Source organism: Tripterygium wilfordii, chromosome 13 (assembly GCF_013401445.1).
Source record: "Tripterygium wilfordii isolate XIE 37 chromosome 13, ASM1340144v1, whole genome shotgun sequence".
NCBI classification, from domain to species: Eukaryota; Viridiplantae; Streptophyta; class Magnoliopsida; order Celastrales; family Celastraceae; genus Tripterygium; species Tripterygium wilfordii.
This window is the reverse complement of record NC_052244.1, coordinates 12,794,409-12,813,022: the sequence shown is the minus strand read 5'-3', so window position 1 is coordinate 12,813,022 and position 18,614 is coordinate 12,794,409. Positions and strand designations below refer to the sequence as shown.

General features: G+C 39.6%; 3 protein-coding genes across 5 annotated transcripts; 2 read left to right on the top strand and 1 right to left on the bottom strand.

Annotated features, from left to right (window-relative positions):
- Positions 1–3,531: 3,531 nt before the first annotated feature.
- On the top strand, positions 3,532–6,781 carry LOC120012335 (zinc finger protein GAI-ASSOCIATED FACTOR 1-like). Of its 3 annotated transcripts, none has more exons than XM_038863715.1 (4): positions 3,532–4,150; positions 4,235–4,631; positions 4,721–4,986; positions 5,422–6,781. In XM_038863715.1, the coding sequence occupies exons 1-4, from the start codon at positions 4,024–4,026 to the stop codon at positions 6,192–6,194; spliced, it is 1,563 nt and encodes a 520-aa protein (XP_038719643.1). In that variant the 5' UTR covers positions 3,532–4,023; the 3' UTR covers positions 6,195–6,781. The 3 variants fall into 3 exon arrangements, with proteins under 3 accessions (XP_038719643.1, XP_038719644.1, XP_038719642.1); XM_038863716.1 differs by having other exon boundaries at positions 3,533–4,150; positions 5,461–6,781; XM_038863714.1 differs by having other exon boundaries at positions 3,535–4,150; positions 5,419–6,781.
- A 3,338-nt stretch (positions 6,782–10,119) lies between these two features.
- LOC120012336 (probable protein phosphatase 2C 80) lies at positions 10,120–14,099 on the top strand. Its single transcript, XM_038863717.1, has 5 exons — positions 10,120–10,277; positions 10,532–11,170; positions 11,450–11,756; positions 13,073–13,222; positions 13,693–14,099. Exons 2-5 carry the CDS (start codon positions 10,674–10,676, stop codon positions 13,987–13,989), a joined length of 1,251 nt encoding a protein of 416 aa, XP_038719645.1. The 5' UTR covers positions 10,120–10,277; positions 10,532–10,673; the 3' UTR covers positions 13,990–14,099.
- A 578-nt stretch (positions 14,100–14,677) lies between these two features.
- LOC120012602 (vicilin-like seed storage protein At2g18540) lies at positions 14,678–17,679 on the bottom strand. The gene is made up of 5 exons (XM_038864040.1): positions 17,379–17,679; positions 16,579–16,754; positions 16,418–16,498; positions 16,015–16,329; positions 14,678–15,908 (listed from the first exon to the last, which is right to left on the bottom strand). Exons 1-5 carry the CDS (start codon positions 17,677–17,679, stop codon positions 14,841–14,843), a joined length of 1,941 nt encoding a protein of 646 aa, XP_038719968.1. The 3' UTR covers positions 14,678–14,840.
- Between the last annotated feature and the right edge of the window lie 935 nt (positions 17,680–18,614).

The following is an 18,614-nucleotide window of genomic DNA, read 5'->3' as shown; positions in this document are numbered from 1 at the left end:
GAATATCATTATGTTAGTAGACCTCCTCCTTCTCTTTAGATCAGACCTGTTACTGGTATTGTTATTGATAGTTCTTCCTTCTCTTGAGATCAGATCCATCCCTTGGTGTTGTGATTGATTGTAAATGAAACCCCTAATGTTGATGAACAAAAACTGACAGAGACCATTCCTTTTCTTGAGTAGAATTTGTCAATGTTGCTAACCTCATCGAATTCTTGATAGCAATATACAGTTTAGTTCGCAAGATTGACCCAGCTTGATACCCTCCTTCATGCTTGTACTTGGTTAAACCCTATTAAGTGAGATAGCCAATAGAGAAATGAAGTGGTGCGGGCTCGATGTACCCACGGGAATTGGTAAACCTAAAACGGATAACATGGTTGGAGTGCATGGGCCGAGATTTCATAATATCAGCGGATAATATGATCCGCTGTAGAGGAGGGAGCTCATGAACCAAAAGATATTGCTTGAAGTCTTACATTACACTATAACTGTCTTCATACCCTGATGACCATAATGGTTGGTTGATAAGGATCACAAATGTATGATATGAAGAAAATTAGCTCCCCGCACATTGTCAGAGAAACTCACAGGGACTAATGTTGGACAACATACATTTCATTAAGCTATTTGCTGATATTTTTCTTCTGTCACGCACAATTGTTCAAAGAGCAGTAACATTGAAAAGACTTGATTCTCCTACAATGCATTCGCTTTTCCCTACTCATCCCCGTTGTTTGAAACCGGAAACAAAATGTTGAAAATCTCATTCCTACTCACATCAAATATATCGTTCGTTTTGGGTTTACCGATTCTCGTGGATACATCGAGTTTGCACAACTTTGTTCTTCTTAAGCCGTCTCACTTAATGGTACTTGGGCTTAGGAAACCTAAGATCAATGCCATGAAACGTTGACACAGTGTTACTTAGGATTTGCCTATTTACCTAGAACTACGGTGCTAATTATACGTAAGAATACAAGCCTGAACTCCTCTATTATTTCCAACGCTCCATTAATTATGCACTTTGGCAGAGCCAGATACATTGAAACAAAAGAAGGGGAATGTTATTTTAATGAATAGCTAATGGTTAGAACTTGAATCAAGGGAATCACTTTGATGTTGAAGATAGGAATTTTTGGAAACACTGAGATATTCACTCCCCATACTTTCTTCTTATCTCTCTAAAAGTGAGAAATGAAAGAGAAATTTCATGAGTGGGGATTGACTTGTAGGTTTTCCTTAGGTGATGGTTGTTGTTGAGGTTTTTGTTCGCCCCAACAACGCCTCCGTGGCTCGTATCCTTAACCTAGTTGGTGTAGTGGTAGTGGCTCTCCCCCACACCAACTAGGTCAAGGGTACAAGCCATGGAGGCATTGTTGGGGCGAACAAAAACCTCAACAACAATGGTGCAATTGAAAGGAGAGGAGAGCTTCCTTTGATTTTTCCTTAGATAGTTACTTTAATTAACTTAATATTTGGCTCCCTGATTCATATATGTGTGGTCGAAAAACCCAACTCTACTCACATTTATGATATTATCCGCTCTGAATTTACCGATTCCCGTGGATATATCGAGCTTACACGGCTTTGTTCCTCCCTGGATTGTCTTACTTAATGGTACTTGGGCCCAAGGAAAAATGCCTCAAACATGTGAGAGGGGACTAGCTCATATAAACCCATATCACTTAGTTTGGCGAAGCGATGTGGGACATATCAACTGATAACACTCCCACACATTTGTGGATTGGGTTATACAATACATAACAAGTGGAGTCATGATGTGTAGTATTTCTACTAAATGACTTCTCGTTAGATTAAATCTTGTCATCCACGTCCTATAAAACATACATGGGAGCATTGCAATTCTTATAGTATACAATTCTCATATAATAGTTTGAGAGTTATATCGCATCATACAATACTTTTGTGTTTTCTCCACCGAACTTATTCTTCATGATCATATGAGAATCGCAGACTCCGGAAAATTCCATATTTTCTCATCCGCTATAAAACTTATGAGATCAAGATTGCAACAGTTACCATTTCAATTATTGAATAGGTCATTAGGCCCTTGATGTCTCTTGATAAAAGTAGGAATGGGCCCTGTAACACTGCCTAAAATAATGCTGACTTTGAATTAGTAAAAGAGAGAGGCTACCCAAGTCAATGCAAGCGATGATACATTTTGCAGAAAAAAAAAGTGCATGAATTGCCGGCTTTGTGGTTGTATTCCATCTTTCAACCAATAAAATCTCCTTTTCCAAACTTAACCTTATCGTCATCTTATGTACTAGAGATCAAATCAAGCATTCAAATATAAAACAATGTCACTGCACGTAATTTGACTAATTTCTATAATATTGTTCATGTAGTAGGCCATTTATACATTTAATGTGTCCATTTGTCATAAACATATGCCAAGTCTTGTGTGTTAGAACATCCACCACAAACAATAGAAATTAGTATACTATTGTCGGTTTAGAGCTGAAGATCCCCATAATTAATTGTTGCTCAGGCTATGGATATGTTGGGTTTTTGTGGGGATCTTGAGCTCGTAGATCGACTGTGTAGGCCATGGGCCTTTGTTGAGTTGACTTATGCCCATGTCACAAACATATTGGACTTTTGTAAGAGCGAGTGTCCGCAGTTTACAGATCCACCGTAAAATGTTGGTGCAGATTTTGGAGCTATACAGAAGTCAATTCCAAATAAATCGAGTTTTGCTCCGATACATTGTGTGTTTTGAATTTTGAGAGGAACCTTACAATGACTCGTCAATTATATACCACTGTCAACTACGTATGGGACTTTATATCGTAGGTCCAACGTATTGACGGTATTACTTATGAAATAATGAAATTCAATCTATTTCATGTGGCCTAGTCTACATATTCTTAACATGAGGACTCAAATCAAAGGTCGGTTCAATCCTACCCACCCTTCAAGTCAAGGGGTGTGGACACCTTTTTATTTATTCTCTAGGTTTTTAGGATAACAATCACCCCGCTAATCTATGTTCTTATCGAGGAAGACAAAGATAAGTACTAGGAACGCACAATGTCACACTCTTACACGTGGCAAATCTTCATTGGTCCAAGGATGTCAAAAGTTTACACAAAAGTAGTTTGACTTTTGTTGCAAACAAAAACTCTATACCTCACCACGCTGGCCATAGAAACTTGAAAAATGGAAAAAACTTACCAAATTAAGATTTTACAAAGAAATAATATCAGCTGTTTAGTTTTAATTCCCAATCTCAATCTCGGACACTGTATATTTTAAATTTGGTGAGATAATTAACTAGGTTATCCGGGTGGTTGAATCCGAACACCATCATTAGCCGACAAACCACCGAATACCACGCCAGTCTTTGTTTCGCCATTTATGTAATTAGAACAGAAATACCAAGCTATTCTGGCTGTCTGTGACATCGACAAGTGCACGGTTAATCCTCTCTGTAAATAGAAACTTGGTCAAGAAGCCCTCTGATTAACTGAGTCCCGCGTCACTAACTTAACTCGCTTATTTAACTCATTTTCTATTGATAATCTTTTTCTGTCCTCTGAAAAGAAGAGAGTACCGAGGCCAAGACCAAAGACTTGGCAAAACCTCGGTTTTTTTTTTTTCGCACACAAAAAGTCTTCTGCTTCTCTTTATGATTCTCTGCTTATCGCACATGCCATATGCGATCTTTCTCGAAGTGTTTTGTTGTAGGGATTCGCAGTTTATTGATTTAATTTGGACTGTTAGATCAGGTTCCAGTCTCCGGCACTTGGTTTTCCGGTGACTTTGTTTTTTCTTTTTCTGGGTTTTGAGGGGACTGGGTTTAATGATTGAGTTTCTTCGATTAATGCGAGTTATTTTGTCAGAGACAGTAATGAGAGCTAGTAGGTGGGTAAAAGAAAAAGAGGGATATTGACTGGTTGCTGAGAAAGGGCAAAAGAGAAACTTTTTATAAACAAAATTTTCTTGGAATATCTGCTCTAAATTTTCTCTTGGAACCCCAGAAGGCAATCACTCATGCCGGTTGATTTGGATAATTCCTCTACAGCTTCTGGCGAGGCCAGTGTGTCCTCCTCCGGTAATCAACCTCCACCGCCGAAGTCCACTGCCACCAAGAAGAAGCGAAACCTCCCCGGCATGCCAGGTAAGAAGTAAAGAACAAGACATGGAAATGAAGTGGGTTTAAAAATCTTAACTTCTATGGTTTTTGTTTGATAATTTATTGCAGATCCAGATGCAGAGGTGATTGCTCTTTCTCCAAAAACCCTCATGGCCACAAACAGATTCGTTTGTGAAATTTGCAACAAAGGCTTCCAAAGAGACCAGAATCTGCAGCTTCATCGGCGTGGACACAATCTGCCGTGGAAACTTAGGCAGCGATCGAGCAAAGAAGTGAAGAAGAGAGTCTATGTGTGCCCCGAGGTGACCTGTGTCCACCACGATCCGTCCAGAGCTCTGGGCGATCTTACTGGAATAAAGAAGCATTTCTGCAGAAAACACGGCGAGAAGAAGTGGAAGTGCGACAAGTGCTCCAAGAAATACGCGGTGCAGTCCGATTGGAAAGCTCACTCAAAAATTTGCGGCACCAGAGAGTATAAATGCGATTGTGGCACTCTGTTTTCTAGGTTGGTTTATGATATTCTTGCCATGTTTGGGTTCTGTAATCTCTGCTGCATATGGGTTTGTGAAATTTTTGTCTTCTGGTCCTGTACAGAAGGGATAGCTTTATCACGCACAGAGCGTTTTGTGATGCATTGACAGAGGAGAGTGCTAGAGCCCAGACTCATCCTCAGAGTCGTAATAATCAAAATCGAGCACCTCCGGTAAATCTGAACCCGGAACCGGAGCCGGAGGCCAAGGTCGCCGAATCGCCTCCATTACCTTCAGTTCCAGCTACTGTTACAGCACCTGCTACAGTCCCATCATCTGTTTCTCAGTCAACTGGTGCATCATCCTCTGTTTTGCAAATTCGAAGTCCAGGTAAAATGAACCAGAATGGGGAATTATTTCAAATTTTAGTTTGCATTTTGCCGGATTTTATTATGTTAAAATAAAGAAAGAACTAAAATTTTGTTGTTTTTCTGTCTCCCGGATCTTGGAGTGTAGCAGTTTTTGTCGGTTACTGATATTTGTTGTTACTTGGGTGTGTTTTTACACGGTAACTAGAGAGCCATCCATATCAGTCTGCTTTCTTTTCTTACTATACTCTTTGAGATTCAGTTTGGGCAAATCTTGATAAGGAAACCCAATTGATTCAAAAGCTAAGAGAAAGAGAGAAGTGGCTTTAAGGAAAGGAAACTATTATTGATTCCCTTTTCTTCTAAAGTTCTTTATAAAGAAATGCTCGACTTTCCTTCCCCATATGTCTAAGTGCTCTTGTTTTTCTCTTTTTCTTTTGACTTTGTAATAAAGAAGTGCCTGAAAATCCAACTCAAATTGTCGATGATGGACCAGCGCCTGCAACAACAACAACTGGCTTTAATGGAAGCTGTAGCGGCAGCACCAGCTCAGGAAACAATGGGAGCACCAGCAGTACTCTATTTGCTAGCTTGTTTGCTTCCTCGACTGCTTCAGGGAGCTTACAGCCTCCTCAGGTTCCTGCCTTTGCTGACCTAATCAGATCATTTGGGCATCCTGATCACACTACGGATCTCGCCCCATCTTCGTCTGCAGAACCCATCTCTTTATGTCTTTCCACCAATCCCGGGTCGTCCATTTTTGGGACCGCAGGGCAGGAACGAAGATATGCACCACCACCGCAGCCAGCCATGTCTGCCACTGCACTTCTACAAAAAGCTGCTCAAATGGGTGCTGCAGCTAGTAATGCTTCATTGCTTCGTGGACTTGGGATAGTTCCTTCTTCTTCAAAGGCTGCACAGCAAGATAGTTTGCAATGGGGCCAACGACATGTGGAGGCTGAGAATGGCACAATTGCTGCAGGACTCGGGCTTGGGCTTCCTTGTGATGGGACCTCTGGTTTAAAGGAATTGATGATGGGAACTCCTGTGTTTGGCCCCAAGGAAACAACTCTTGATTTTCTTGGGCTGGGAATTGCTGCAGGTGGCAGCCCCAATGGAGGTTTATCTGCTTTAATTACATCGATCAATGGTGGCCTTGATGTGGCTGCAGCAGCAGCATCTTATGGAGGTGGAGAATTTTCCGGTAAGGATATTGGAAGAAGCTCGTGATATGAACCATACTTCCTCCATTTGTACAACGTACAGGTCATCTGGTTGTAGATAATTGGCGTAGCAGGGGGAAAGCAGTCTCCGTGTAGCTAAGTATGAAATCTTCTTCGGCAATCACGCTTTTTTGATGTGTTGTTGGACTGGAGTTTGTCGAGAACTTCTCCGAGTGGCATTGAACTAAGATAGCCTCAAATCTGGATACTCTTTGCTTCTTTTGGACCTTTGGGGATCCAAATATCATTCGGCAAACTTGCGCAAAGATGATGGGTGTCTAAAATCGCTGGCATTGGAAGGAAGAACCCCTGCAATTGTTTGAGGTCCATGGAGCTGCATTCTTTGTGTAGCAGAGTAGGATAAATTGTCATCACTTGTTCTATATATATGTTCTGGCTGTATCGATTTGGATAGATCAAGTTAGACCTTGTTATTTATTTTGATTCTCCTTCCCTGCTTCCCCTCTCGAGTTTTGCAGGTAGAGGATCTGAATTGATCAATTGTGGTACTCATGTTTGATTTTCATTATCAGATGTTCAATTATTATCTATCTTTTGGTAATGAACAAAGAACATTAATGTTCAACAGCATCACATTTAGCTGCTTTTGTGATTGTAGCCAATTTAATGTGAATTTAAGTTTGTCATGGGGCTGCCTTCATTTGAGATGAAGAAAGTCACTGTTGGAAGTGTTTGTCATAAACTCAATCTCACTGAGAGCTGGCAGTACTGTACCACCAACAGAAATGATGGCCTAACAACGGAGTAGTCATTGCAGTTATAATCATCGATGTCGAGTTTGTTTTTAAATGGACCCCATCATTAATAAACAGATTGAACGTACGTGAGTAAAACTGAAAGGACACTGCAGTGATTTTTACTACATGACCCTTAATATGACTATTAAAACTAAAAGGACACTGCACTATTTCTATTGCATAGGACCCTTAACCTGGCTAAACAAGATTTCTACTGCAGGCGACCCGTAACCTGGCTAAACAAACTTTGGAGGACTACAACATCTATTATTTTCGTTGTGAAATTGAGGGTTGGGTATGAGTTAGGTGGTTACGTGAGAAAGAAGAGTCACTTTTGCTAATATAATTTTGATTGATTAGAGAGGCTAGCGAATCTAGAGTTCTAGACATAAAATAAGACCACTTTGACAAATTTTGAGGGAATAATCTATCAAAGTCCAATTTCTGCTTGTCTTTAGTTCTTTGTCCTTTTCTTCTCGTCCAAAGTTTGTGTTTTGCAACTTGATATATAATAATAAAAAAAAAATTGTTTGCTCTAGAAAATTTAGATAAGTTGTGAGCATCTATGATGACATACAAGGATTCTCTACACGGCATGAGTTTTGTTGATAGGTAATATGGAAATAGCAGCCGAACGTACAGTGTAAAGAATAAAAGAACTAAACCCCAACTCCATTTTACTATTAGATTTTTTTATAACCGATAAACCACCAAGTTCAACATATCTTAACATATCTTTTGCACAGCTGAATTAACGTAAATTTTGATTCGGACCACAATGGATTGCAGACAACCCAGCAGTTTCATGTAACATCGTCCGATCTTTTTAATAGTGTGGGACTGGCGTTGTTTTTAATTTTAAAAAACAGATCCAACGGTTTCACGGGAAATGAAGATACCCTCATCCGCCCCCCGACAGCATGGACTATGCCTGCATTAATGCTCTTGCCTTTACGATAGCTGGACGGCACTGATGTCTACCTATTGTATTGTCCTTAAATAGGACCCCCCCTTCCTCTGCATTTACAATTTTGTATCAGTTTCTTGCTTTTGCTTATGTTAATGATTCCTCTGTCATTGCCGCCTACATTAATACTATCTTTCTTTAAATTACAATAATACAAAGGCAGACCTTGACGAATACCTACTCTGCGATACAGGCATGGTCCATGCATGGTGTCTGATGGAGTTGGTCAAACTTTCACACCCACGTTTTTGACATTGTTTACTGCTTAGCCTGCATTGGAGCAGTCTTTTCTGGTATTTGCTATTTCATTGTCTACTCCAAACAAGGTGTTGTTGGCTACCCATTGGACCATTAATGTTTTGATTGGTACTCGGTATTCAAACTTGCTACTTTGTTTGTAATTCATCAATTGTTTTGGGTTCTAGCTAGTTTGATAATTTTGGTTTGTCAATAACGTTTATTTGTCATCATTAATTCACAACAAACGAGTCAGTTCAATGGGCGAAAGTATTGACTCTAGTTCGGGACATCAAGGACTTTAAAGTCAAAATTAATTCAATCAAGTGGTTTATAAGTAGAGGCCCAACTCAGAAGAATAAATATGCTAAGGCCTTTGGTCCAGATTGAATAATATTGTTCATGTATCGGAGCAAAGACTCTGTTCATTTGAACGTGGTCTTTACCTATCCATTTATTGGGTTTGACATAACCCAACCCGTAAATACAGAGAGAGTCAAAACTAATATCTCACATCGAATTGGTATAATTCAATTGAGTGGTTTATCAGCAAATGCATAACTTCTCTCATAAAATGACTTGGTTTCTAGGTCTAAGAACTAATGATGACGACCAAAGGATAACAAATCAGTACTGGTTCATATCTCAAAACGGATAATATCTTTTATGTGTTTGGGTTGAGATGATTCTTTCCATAATTGCTTTCGACTATGAATTTATTTTCTATCTACAACTAATACCAAGATAAACATGTGAAATTATTCATTAGTGTGCAAACGGGTTTTTAAATTGGGCTTTGTGAGTTAATAGATTTTAGTGTCGAGGCCTCTTGGTCTCACAAAAATGTACAAGTATCTGCGTTAGGTATAGCCCAATGCAGCAGGACCAACCCAAAAGGCTTTTGGACCCAAGAAAAAGAATATTTCCAAGGCCTGAATGAATCGGGACCCAAAAACACTCGGGGCCGGTGATCAGCAATAAAACCCACAATTGTAGTTGGCCCAGCCCAAAAGGGAAAAACATAGCATATTTGGAAGGCCTTGATGAATCCGGGCCGAATGTGGCTCAAGACTCTTCCGCAATTCATGCGCCAACGACCTACCACATGTTTCCACGTCAACTGAGTGGTTCGTAGTCGCTCCTTATCTAAAGATTTCAATTAAACCCAGCCGCAGCCCCAACAACTTGCTTCAATTACTCCCTGTGATCCCTAAAAGACCCTTCTAAGTTTCAAATTTGACCAGCCTTTCGGTAGGGGTGTAAATGAGTCGTACTTTACCAAGCCGCTTGGCTCATTTTAGCTAACGGACCTAAAATCTAAGCCTTATCCCTACTCGTTTAACAAACGAATCGAGCTTCAAGCCAAGTCATTATAGCGTTGCTCTCGAACATCTTGGGGTATCCTGTTCATTTACACCTAAGAGTTTATTTTGGAGTATGTTGTGTTTTGACCTCCAGTGATGTGGTGAGGCGAGGAGAGTTTTAAAATTATGGTAAGGTGATTTGAGTTGTGGTGATAAAAAGAGTTTGACGCGCTATTAAAATTATTGTGGCGAAAATTGAATATCTTTCATTGATATCAATTAACTTTTGATAAAATTATTTTTGACAAATACAAATAGAATAATAAAATTGATTGAAGACAAAATTGAAAAAAAAAACCTCGTATTTTGAAGTCGAAAGTGGAGTAAATCAAGTTGCGTTGGGAGTGGAAGCAACTCCCTACAATTTAAGCTTCCAAACTTATTGCTGTATTACTGTAATGCACAATTCAACCAAACACTTTTTTGTCCGAATACGAAGTGTTTGGCATGTGTAAAAACGCAACCCTAATATCTTATGGTAAAAACGCAACCTTTGGCAGGGGCACTTACGTCCTGAGGTACCATTAGAATGATTAGCTGGATCTGAAAATCTGAATTACTGTGAATCAATTTTTAATTAAAAGACAAATCTTTTCCGCGCGTGGTGTTTGTCTCTACTTTGTGTATAAGCCTACGCGAGCAGGGAGACAGATGGATATTTGGTGAGAGAAACTCATCGGAGCTTCCGTCTACACAAGAGCTTCCGCTTCTAGGGTTTCTCTCGCCCTTCTGGTCTGTTAATCAACCATAATCTGCCTCAACAGGTAACTGAATCTTTATGAGTTCATTTCTCTTTTGCTTATAATGAAACTGGTATAGTGGTATTGCAACAAATGAAATGGTACCAAAGATTCAAAGCTATGCGTCCTTGTGTTTTTCTGTGAGTGGTGAATCTTGGGGAAATATTCAATCTTGAACATAATTTTGCTTTTGCCAAAAATGTCACCAGGATTTCTTTGGAGTGAAATAGAGGGTTATATGCAGTTTTAACTTATGTCAATTTTTGTACCCATATCAGGTTTTCTTTGCATATTTGGGAGGAGATGCGGAGGTAATTGTGCTAAGAGTGATGAGGAATAAACTTGTTACTCATATTGGGAGTCAGGTAGTGAGTGAGAAAGTAGTTCTTGAATCAAGGGTATTGCATAGAAGGGACTAAGATGCTATTTGGCGTCCTCTCAAAGCTGAACAACCCAGTTGTTTGTGCTGATATTGGTAGAGCAATAGTTGGGCAACAAGTGAAGGCTAGCGTGAAGAATTCTGGGCTCTCTTTTAACACTGGGGGTAGGAAGAGACCTATGGCTGCTTCTGGTTCGAAACCTGTCTTTGGCGATGTACATATAGATGACATGATTTCAAGCTGTGGGAATGACGTGGATTTTGCAAAACCTGGTGGTGTTTATTTTACTGATAGAATTCATAATAGTTGCCAAAAAGCTACCATTAGTATGAGAAGTCGAAAACCGCCAATCAGTCGTCTGGTTTGTGGGCACTCTATGGTGCCAAGGAATTATGACATTGGTCCACTTTCTGCCTCGTTCAAAAATGTCCATACTGCATCCCCTTTGTGTTTTGCTGCCGGGGCTGCTCATGATTTGTCATTTGATGGCAGTTCACTACATGAACAGCCTCTGAAGTCCACGGTTTCATTCAATCAGTATGTGCTTTTACCACTCAGGCTTTTTGGTGTCTTTTCATTCGCCTGCATTGATTTAGCTGCTTAAAAATATACTAAATAATTTTGCCATATATACCTATTTGATTTTGTGCCCAATGTGGTGTTATTTTAACTTATATGGAACACATTTTTATTGTAAGAGCTTTCTGATTTGATCATGCTAAGACAAACTTGGCTCTTGAATTGGATTTGGGTCTCCCTACAGTTAGTACAGACTTGTTAGCTGCTCGTTGACTTCTGAATTATTGTTGGTGACAGAACATTGAAGCTGCTTTCAGGATCCTGTTACTTGCCGCATCCCGACAAGGAAGAAACTGGGGGAGAAGATGCTCACTTTATGTGTGTAGAGGAGCAAGCCATTGGAGTAGCAGACGGTGTGGGTGGATGGGCAGATGTAGGCATTAATTCAGGATTATTTTCCCGTGAACTTATGTCTAATTCGGTGGCTGCTATTCAAGAGGAGCCTAAAGGTTCTATTGACCCAGTGAGGGTATTAGAGAAGGCCCATTCAGGCACAAAAGCCAAGGGTTCCTCAACTGCCTGCATCATTGCTCTTACTGAAAAGGTTCGTTGTTTTCCTTCTTCCTGATCAGTCATGACTTTCTTTTCCATGGGCATTGCCATTTTTTTCTGAATGGAAGTGCTTCTATCGTCCTCGGGTTGAATCTACTGGCCAAATGCCACAAAAATTTGAAGAGTTTATTTGATTCTTGTCCCTGATAATATATTGTTTCTAGATTGTGGCTTTCTGTTTCCCTGGAATGTAATAGTTGTCTCTATTCCAGACATAATGGCTAAGATCTCCACTGATAGATTTCCTTGGAATAAATTTTGTTGCTTTAATGTTGTTATTATTTTTGGGAATCGTTTCTGGAGTTTATAGGATCCCTTTCCTCTTTTTTGCTTAAGATAGGGACAAAGCCGGTTTTCTGAAAGATGTTATTTTTTCCACCTCTTTTATGGCATTAGCTGATGCATTTGTATAAATGGTGGTTTCTGGATCCGCTGATAAATGCTGCTTGCGTCTTGGTTCATCATGCGTTTTTCGTTGTCAATTGATGTGAAATACCACCATTGACATGCTCATAAATTTAAAAACCCATTGTTTATGTAACAACCCGCCCCCTCAAATCTAGTAACACTTTGTCCGCTTTGGGCTCAAAGCGGACTAAGTGTTACTGGACTTGAGGAGATGGGCCGTTATAGTTAGTATCGGAGCCGAGGCCCTAGGATTGAAAGTGTGGGCTTGATGGGGACGTGAGCCTCCTTAGGGGGTGAGATAGGATGCGCTGAAAGCATGGGCAAGCGTGATCGAAGTGTCCGTCATGCTGCCAAGTGTCAGGACTATCTCATAAATCCCACATCGCCCTGGGGATGAGGGGAAGTACTGAACATAATAGGCCAAACTCTCAAATCAGTAACAATCGATACTCCTGGGCTTGAGGGACGGGAGTCAAAGCCTTGAGGGCCCAGATGGGGTGTCAAAAGGGACAAATTGGTGGCTGGGCCAGGGTAGGGCCCAAGGTGGATTTCGCTGTGCTACTTCACCACCGGTTTTCTTTGGAGGAGTTGCAGCAGATCCTATTGAAACTCCACAGTCAAACGTGCTTCTGCGAGAGCAATATTGGGATGGGGACCTCCCAATATTGCTTATCATGTGTTTTTTATTAGCCAATGCATGTAGATGATTATGTAGCATATTCAATAATTTATTTGAGCTTATATTTGTACTCACCAGTTGACGTAGTAGTACCTATTATTTCATCTGGCCAATAATTAAACTAGTTCGTGTTTATAAGTGCCACACTTTTGGACAGACTACTTTTTCAAGTTTTGCAACCCAAGTTGTCAGTATCATCTGATTTTAACTCCTTCCAACAGGGACTGAATGCCATTAATTTGGGTGACAGTGGATTCATAGTGGTTCGTGATGGATCCACCATCTTTCAATCCCCAGTGCAACAACATAGCTTCAATTTTACATATCAACTGGAGAGTGGTAGTACCGGTGATCTACCAAGTTCTGGTCAGGTCAGTTTATACCGAGTTTTCAATTTTTATCATAGCATTCCAAATCCATTATGCCTGTATATTTATTATTTAGTATTATTTCAACACTAATAAAGGTTCTTGAGTCAATTTGGATACCGAAGCTTTTCCTCTAGGGCTATCCTAATCCCCATCAGTTGACGAAAAATGAATCTTTAGGTATATATAGGCTATCCTAATCGCCATTAGCTAACAAAAAATGAATCTTTAGGTAGTTTAGTACATAATAGATATATGAATTGGTTACTCTTCTAACTTGGCATATCGAAATATTTGAAAGTAGATACTTTGTGTTGATTACATGGATGAATTTAGCTATACATTTTTAAAATGATTATAAAAATGTAACTGGAATGGTTATGGTGAGAGACTGAATCAAGTAAACGATCAATCAGTAAAACAAGAAATCGGTTAATGTTCCTAACTTAAGAGTTGGTTGTCTTTTTATCCAGGTTTTTACCATTTCTGTGGCCCCTGGTGATGTTGTCATTGCTGGAACGGATGGCTTATTTGACAACCTGTACAACAACGAGGTTACTGCTGTTGTTATTCACGCATTAAAAGAGGGCTTAGAACCCCAGCTGACAGCTCAGAAGATAGCTGCTTTGGCACGCCATCGGGCGCAGGATAGGTACCGGCAGACCCCATTTTCTAAAGCTGCTCAAGATGCTGGATTCCACTACTATGGTGGTAAGCTTGACGACATTACTGTTGTTGTTTCTTATGTAACTAGCTCCATGAATGTATGAATGGCTCTTTATGTGTGCGGCTTACTTACTTTCCTTGTATTACAGATTTTTTGGTAAGCCCCTTAGTTCTGAATTTTGAAATAAAAATTAGAGGCAGATTGTTGCTTGTACTCCCCCTCCTATATTCTTTCCCATCTCTGAGCTTCATCTCCTGCTGCTCTTTGTTGTATCTTGAGCATGAAGTCATCAAGCAGCTGAACAAAGAATAGATATAACCTATGGAAAGAACAAGGTAACAGAATTACAATTGAGGTGAGAATGACAAATGAATATGAGGTGAAAATTCTAGTTTGTAATAAGGTTAGTGAGCTTGGCTATCATCTACAAAGATTTTCATCCTCCCAAATACAACCAAACAAGAAATGGTTATCACCCTCATCCCACCTTCTAAATATTCAAAATCTTATCGTTTTAAAGAGTGCATTCATGAACAAATAAATAGATTGGAGAAATCTGTTTTGTCATATGCTTCGGATCTCTCTCATAAGTACACAGCAAATTAGGGGATTCTTTATAATTATAGCTGTTTCAACTTTCAAGAACGATTGTTGGGCCGTGTAACTTTTGAACGAAAGATTAAAAAAAAAGAAAAAGCAAGAGTTTCGTTGGAGCCAGTAAAACACAAGGAGGACTTTCAAGTATCCAAAGAAAATAACACTTGCAGTAAGTCTTATTAGCTGGGAAAACATTGAACATTGGTACCAGACGCACGCATGAGAGGATTTCTTATTAAGATCCACGTCCAAAACTCTGATAAAAGCAAAAAAAAAAAACCTCGTGATCTTATTAAAACTCTTGTTTATTTCCATTGTCATCACCACCACCCTCTTCATTCCATTGCTCTTTCCATGTTAGATGATGCTTGTGGCCTTTTTGGTATTCTCCGGCTCTGGCTCAGGTTGTTTTTCTGGGCAATCTCCTCGCTGTTCACACCCCCTCCTGCGCTTAGCTGCTTCTTTGGCTTCTCTCTCCCTCTCTCGCTTAGCTTCTTCTTCGGCTTCTCTCTGTCTTCTTTGTCTTTCTTTTGCTTGGCTCCTTGCTTCTTCTTGCTCCCTCCTTGCAGCTTCTTCTCGTTTTTGTTTTTCCTCTTTTCTTCTCTTTTCCTCTTCCTGTTTTTCTCTCTCCCTCCTTTCCTTTTCTTCTTCTTCTTCACGTCTTTTCTCTTCCTCACGTTGCCTCTCCTCTTCCTCTCTTTTCTTGGCTTCCTCCTCCTCTCTCTTTCTTTCCTCCTCTTCTTCCCTTTCTTTCCTCTCCCTTTCTTCTTCTTGTCTCCTGGCCTCTTCTTCCTCCCTCTTCCTCTTTTCCTCCTCTTCCTCCCTCTTCCTCTCTTCTTCCTCTTCCTCCCTCTTCCTCTCCTCTTCTTCTCTCTTTCTTTCCTCTTTTTCTTCCCTTTTCCTCTCCTGTTCTTCCTCCCTCTTCCTCTCCTCCTCCTCCTCTCTCTCCTTCTCTTCTTCTCTTTTCCTTTCTTCCTCTTCCTCCCTCTTCCTGGCTGCTTCTTGTTCCTCCATTATCCTCTGCTCTTCCTCTGCGCACGACGTACAATCTAGTATGATTGATTCATTTTGCTGAGCCAAAAGCTTATGGATTGTCGTGTTGCTGACATTGAAAGACACAGCCAAGACCTCTTCGTCCAAAGTTCGTAGGACCGAACTCTTCCCTGCTAGAAATTGAGGATAGTTTGTCCATCTTGAGGTGCTGAACCCCATGAAAACAAGTGAATCATTGTTAAAAGATATCTGAGCCATCGGATGGAACCTCGGTATCGCAAAGACATCTCCTTCCTTGACCCTAAACCTCATATTTTTGCACCCTAATTCCATTGCAATGCTTGAACAAACAACCCTAATCATCCCTTGTCCTTGGAGAACTATTGCCACCTCTGTAGCCATTGGATTCCAGTGCGGCCCCATCATTGATCCCTTGTGAATGCGAAAGGGAAAAAACAAAACACATCAATACACAAGTTTGCAATCCTACGACTAAAACACAAGTAGATATTGATCTGGGTTGCTAGCTCAGACTGACATTTGTTAAATTCACCATGAAAATGCCAATGTTAGAGCCTTCCAGTGTATGCAAATCTTTCCTGTTTACCGTAAGGCTCCACCCATTACAGTTTTCAACATCTTTTTCAGCATCAAAAATGTTGAATGTTTTGCTTTTCTTCTTTTTGCCATTAACCATATATGGCATACCACCTCGACCGCCTAAGAAGGGTCTTAACATCAATCGAGCTTCCGACTCCCAGAACGTCTTTGTCTTTTTCTTCCTTGGCATAGCATGTACTATAGCCGGTGGCCTTGTCGCGCTTGTTATTTCCGCTAAAACTTCTTCAGAAGCCTTAGAAAACCAAATTTCATTCATATTCATTAGGACATTTTTCAAAACAGAGTTACTCTATTGCAAGAGTAGAGTATATGAATGATACCTTGAACGCTGCTTGAAGTACTTTGGTGTCGAATCCAAGAACCAGGTCGCTTATGCTGGAGAATGCCCCAATAGAAGCATCCTACAAGAGTTGCAATATTGATTTAGAGACAAGATTATGTATATATAAACTAATTGCCTAAAAAAACTGGAAGCTCATACATATGTTCCCTCCTCTGTATTGGAAAAGATGGCATGGATTCTAAGCTTCGCTCGCTCCGTCTCCAAGTTGCTCTCTACATAGAAAACAGACCCTGGTGGCAGCCTATGTACATCTCCTCTTCTCAAGTGCACTGTCTTTATTTCATTGTTGTCTGCCCAACTCAACCTTCCAGTTCCTGAGCCCAGAAACATCACACCCGTATTAAAACAATATGTATATATATATATATATATATATATATTTTATTTTTTTTTTCCATATAAACCTCAAATACTTAGAGGGTTAAGAGCCATGCAGTAGAAGTCACAAACATTCAATCAATATGAGGTCCACACAATTTTTTTGAATTTGATAAACAAATTGAACTTTGAACTTAGAATTTTTTTTTGAATTGATAAACAAACTGAACTTTGAACTTAGAGGGTTAAGAGCTCTTGCAATAGAAGTCACTGTAGTTTCCCTGCAGTTTTAATCACAAAAATCCAATCTTTATCAGTATGAGTCATACATACAATTTTTTTTTATTTGATAAAAAGACTGGACTTGGAGGGTTAAGAGCCCTACAATAGAAACCACAACAATTTTCCAATTTTTTTTACAATTTTAATCACAGACAACAGACATCGAGTCTTACCAAGTCCACACAGTTTTTTGAATTTGGTAAACATACCGAACATATGTGAGGGCCACAACAATGACTTATACAGTAGAGGCCCTCGTCCAGATACATAGATTGCCTAACCCTCCCAAAGTACTTGATAAGTCAAGTACAAAAATGAATGAATTTTGGGATTAGTACCTGTGTGAACATAGAAGACCATATCTGCATGAAGAAGTATAGGAAGAAGCAATGAGTTAGGGGCCAATGTGATGAACTGTAGATGATAGGGTCCTCTGTTCTCGACGGTGATATCAACGGCTGAGATTTCTCCATCTTCACCAACAACAAGAGTCCTCCTTTGATCTCTCGTCACCAAGGGCTGATCTCCTGAAACATCATCCTTCAAAGCCTCGACAGGGAACTGATGGAGACAGAGTAAAGAGAAGAGAGTTAGTGAGAGAAGTAGTGAGAGTGGCAAAATCGTAGATTTGTTGGACATTGTGATTTGTGAAAGCTGAAGCAAGTTTTTTGTCCTTGGAAGAGCTGGTCTATAAAGAAGAAGGTGTTGGGGGTACGTGTCTCAGTGCGTGGACACGTGTATGCTAAATGCAATACGTGGCGGGATCGAAGATATACTCTTCCCGCTATAATACAAAACGGTTAAGATCCATTTGAATTATTCATTCGTGAATGGAAGAGCGATCGGTTCATTACGTGAATTCTGATCCGTAAAACTCGGCCCGGTTGCTATACAAAATAGACTGTTCTCTGATGGGCCGGGCCGGGCCGGGCCATACTCCTTCCCTAACAAGTTTTTTTTCTCTCTCCTTTCGTTAATGAATTTTGCGCAACAAAATTCTAATTGTAATTAATATTAACTCGAAAAATACACCAATATAAGTATATGGACCAACGAAAATGACATGTAACCGAACAGCTTGGTAACCCAAGAGAGTTCAATAGTTTTATTCTATTGATTTAATCAATATAATGGTTTTATTTCACTTTTTTATCCCATAATTCATTGTCTAAAATTTATTATTTTAATACATATTTTATTGTTTTTGAATCAATTATTTTTAAAATACATTGAAAAAAACAATGGAATTAAGATCCACCTGATAAAACTCATTGACAATGGATCTTGTTAGAGAGAGCTTTATCCGCTGATTTCGAATATGTAATTTTTTTTAAATCTAAAATGCATTTTGAGAATTAAAACATTTTAAAATTTCTTTCAAAAAACTTGCGCTCTCTTTGGCTACCAAAAGTTTGGCTATGTAGGACTATTGATTGCCTAATTCTACTGTTACTCTTCTATGGAAATTAACAAAAGGCAACCATATATGTATATTGCCTAATTCTACCGTTACTCTTCTATGGAAATTAACAAAAGACAACCTAACATCCTTTTTTTTTTACGTGGAATCCACA

Coding starts and splice junctions, on each gene's coding strand:
- LOC120012602 (XM_038864040.1), bottom strand. CDS start 17,679: ATGTCCAACAAATCTACGATTTTGCCACTCTCACTACTTCTCTCACTA. Junction 16,755..17,378: donor GGTCTTCTATGTTCACACAG/GTACTAATCCCA, acceptor TTCTGGGCTCAG/GAACTGGAAGGTTGAGTTGG. Junction 16,330..16,417: donor TACTTCAAGCAGCGTTCAAG/GTATCATTCATA, acceptor TGGTTTTCTAAG/GCTTCTGAAGAAGTTTTAGC.
- LOC120012335 (XM_038863714.1), top strand. CDS start 4,024: ATGCCGGTTGATTTGGATAATTCCTCTACAGCTTCTGGCGAGGCCAGT. Junction 4,151..4,234: donor AAACCTCCCCGGCATGCCAG/GTAAGAAGTAAA, acceptor AATTTATTGCAG/ATCCAGATGCAGAGGTGATT. Junction 4,632..4,720: donor TGTGGCACTCTGTTTTCTAG/GTTGGTTTATGA, acceptor GGTCCTGTACAG/AAGGGATAGCTTTATCACGC.
- LOC120012336 (XM_038863717.1), top strand. CDS start 10,674: ATGCTATTTGGCGTCCTCTCAAAGCTGAACAACCCAGTTGTTTGTGCT. Junction 11,171..11,449: donor TCCACGGTTTCATTCAATCA/GTATGTGCTTTT, acceptor TGTTGGTGACAG/AACATTGAAGCTGCTTTCAG. Junction 11,757..13,072: donor TCATTGCTCTTACTGAAAAG/GTTCGTTGTTTT, acceptor TCCTTCCAACAG/GGACTGAATGCCATTAATTT.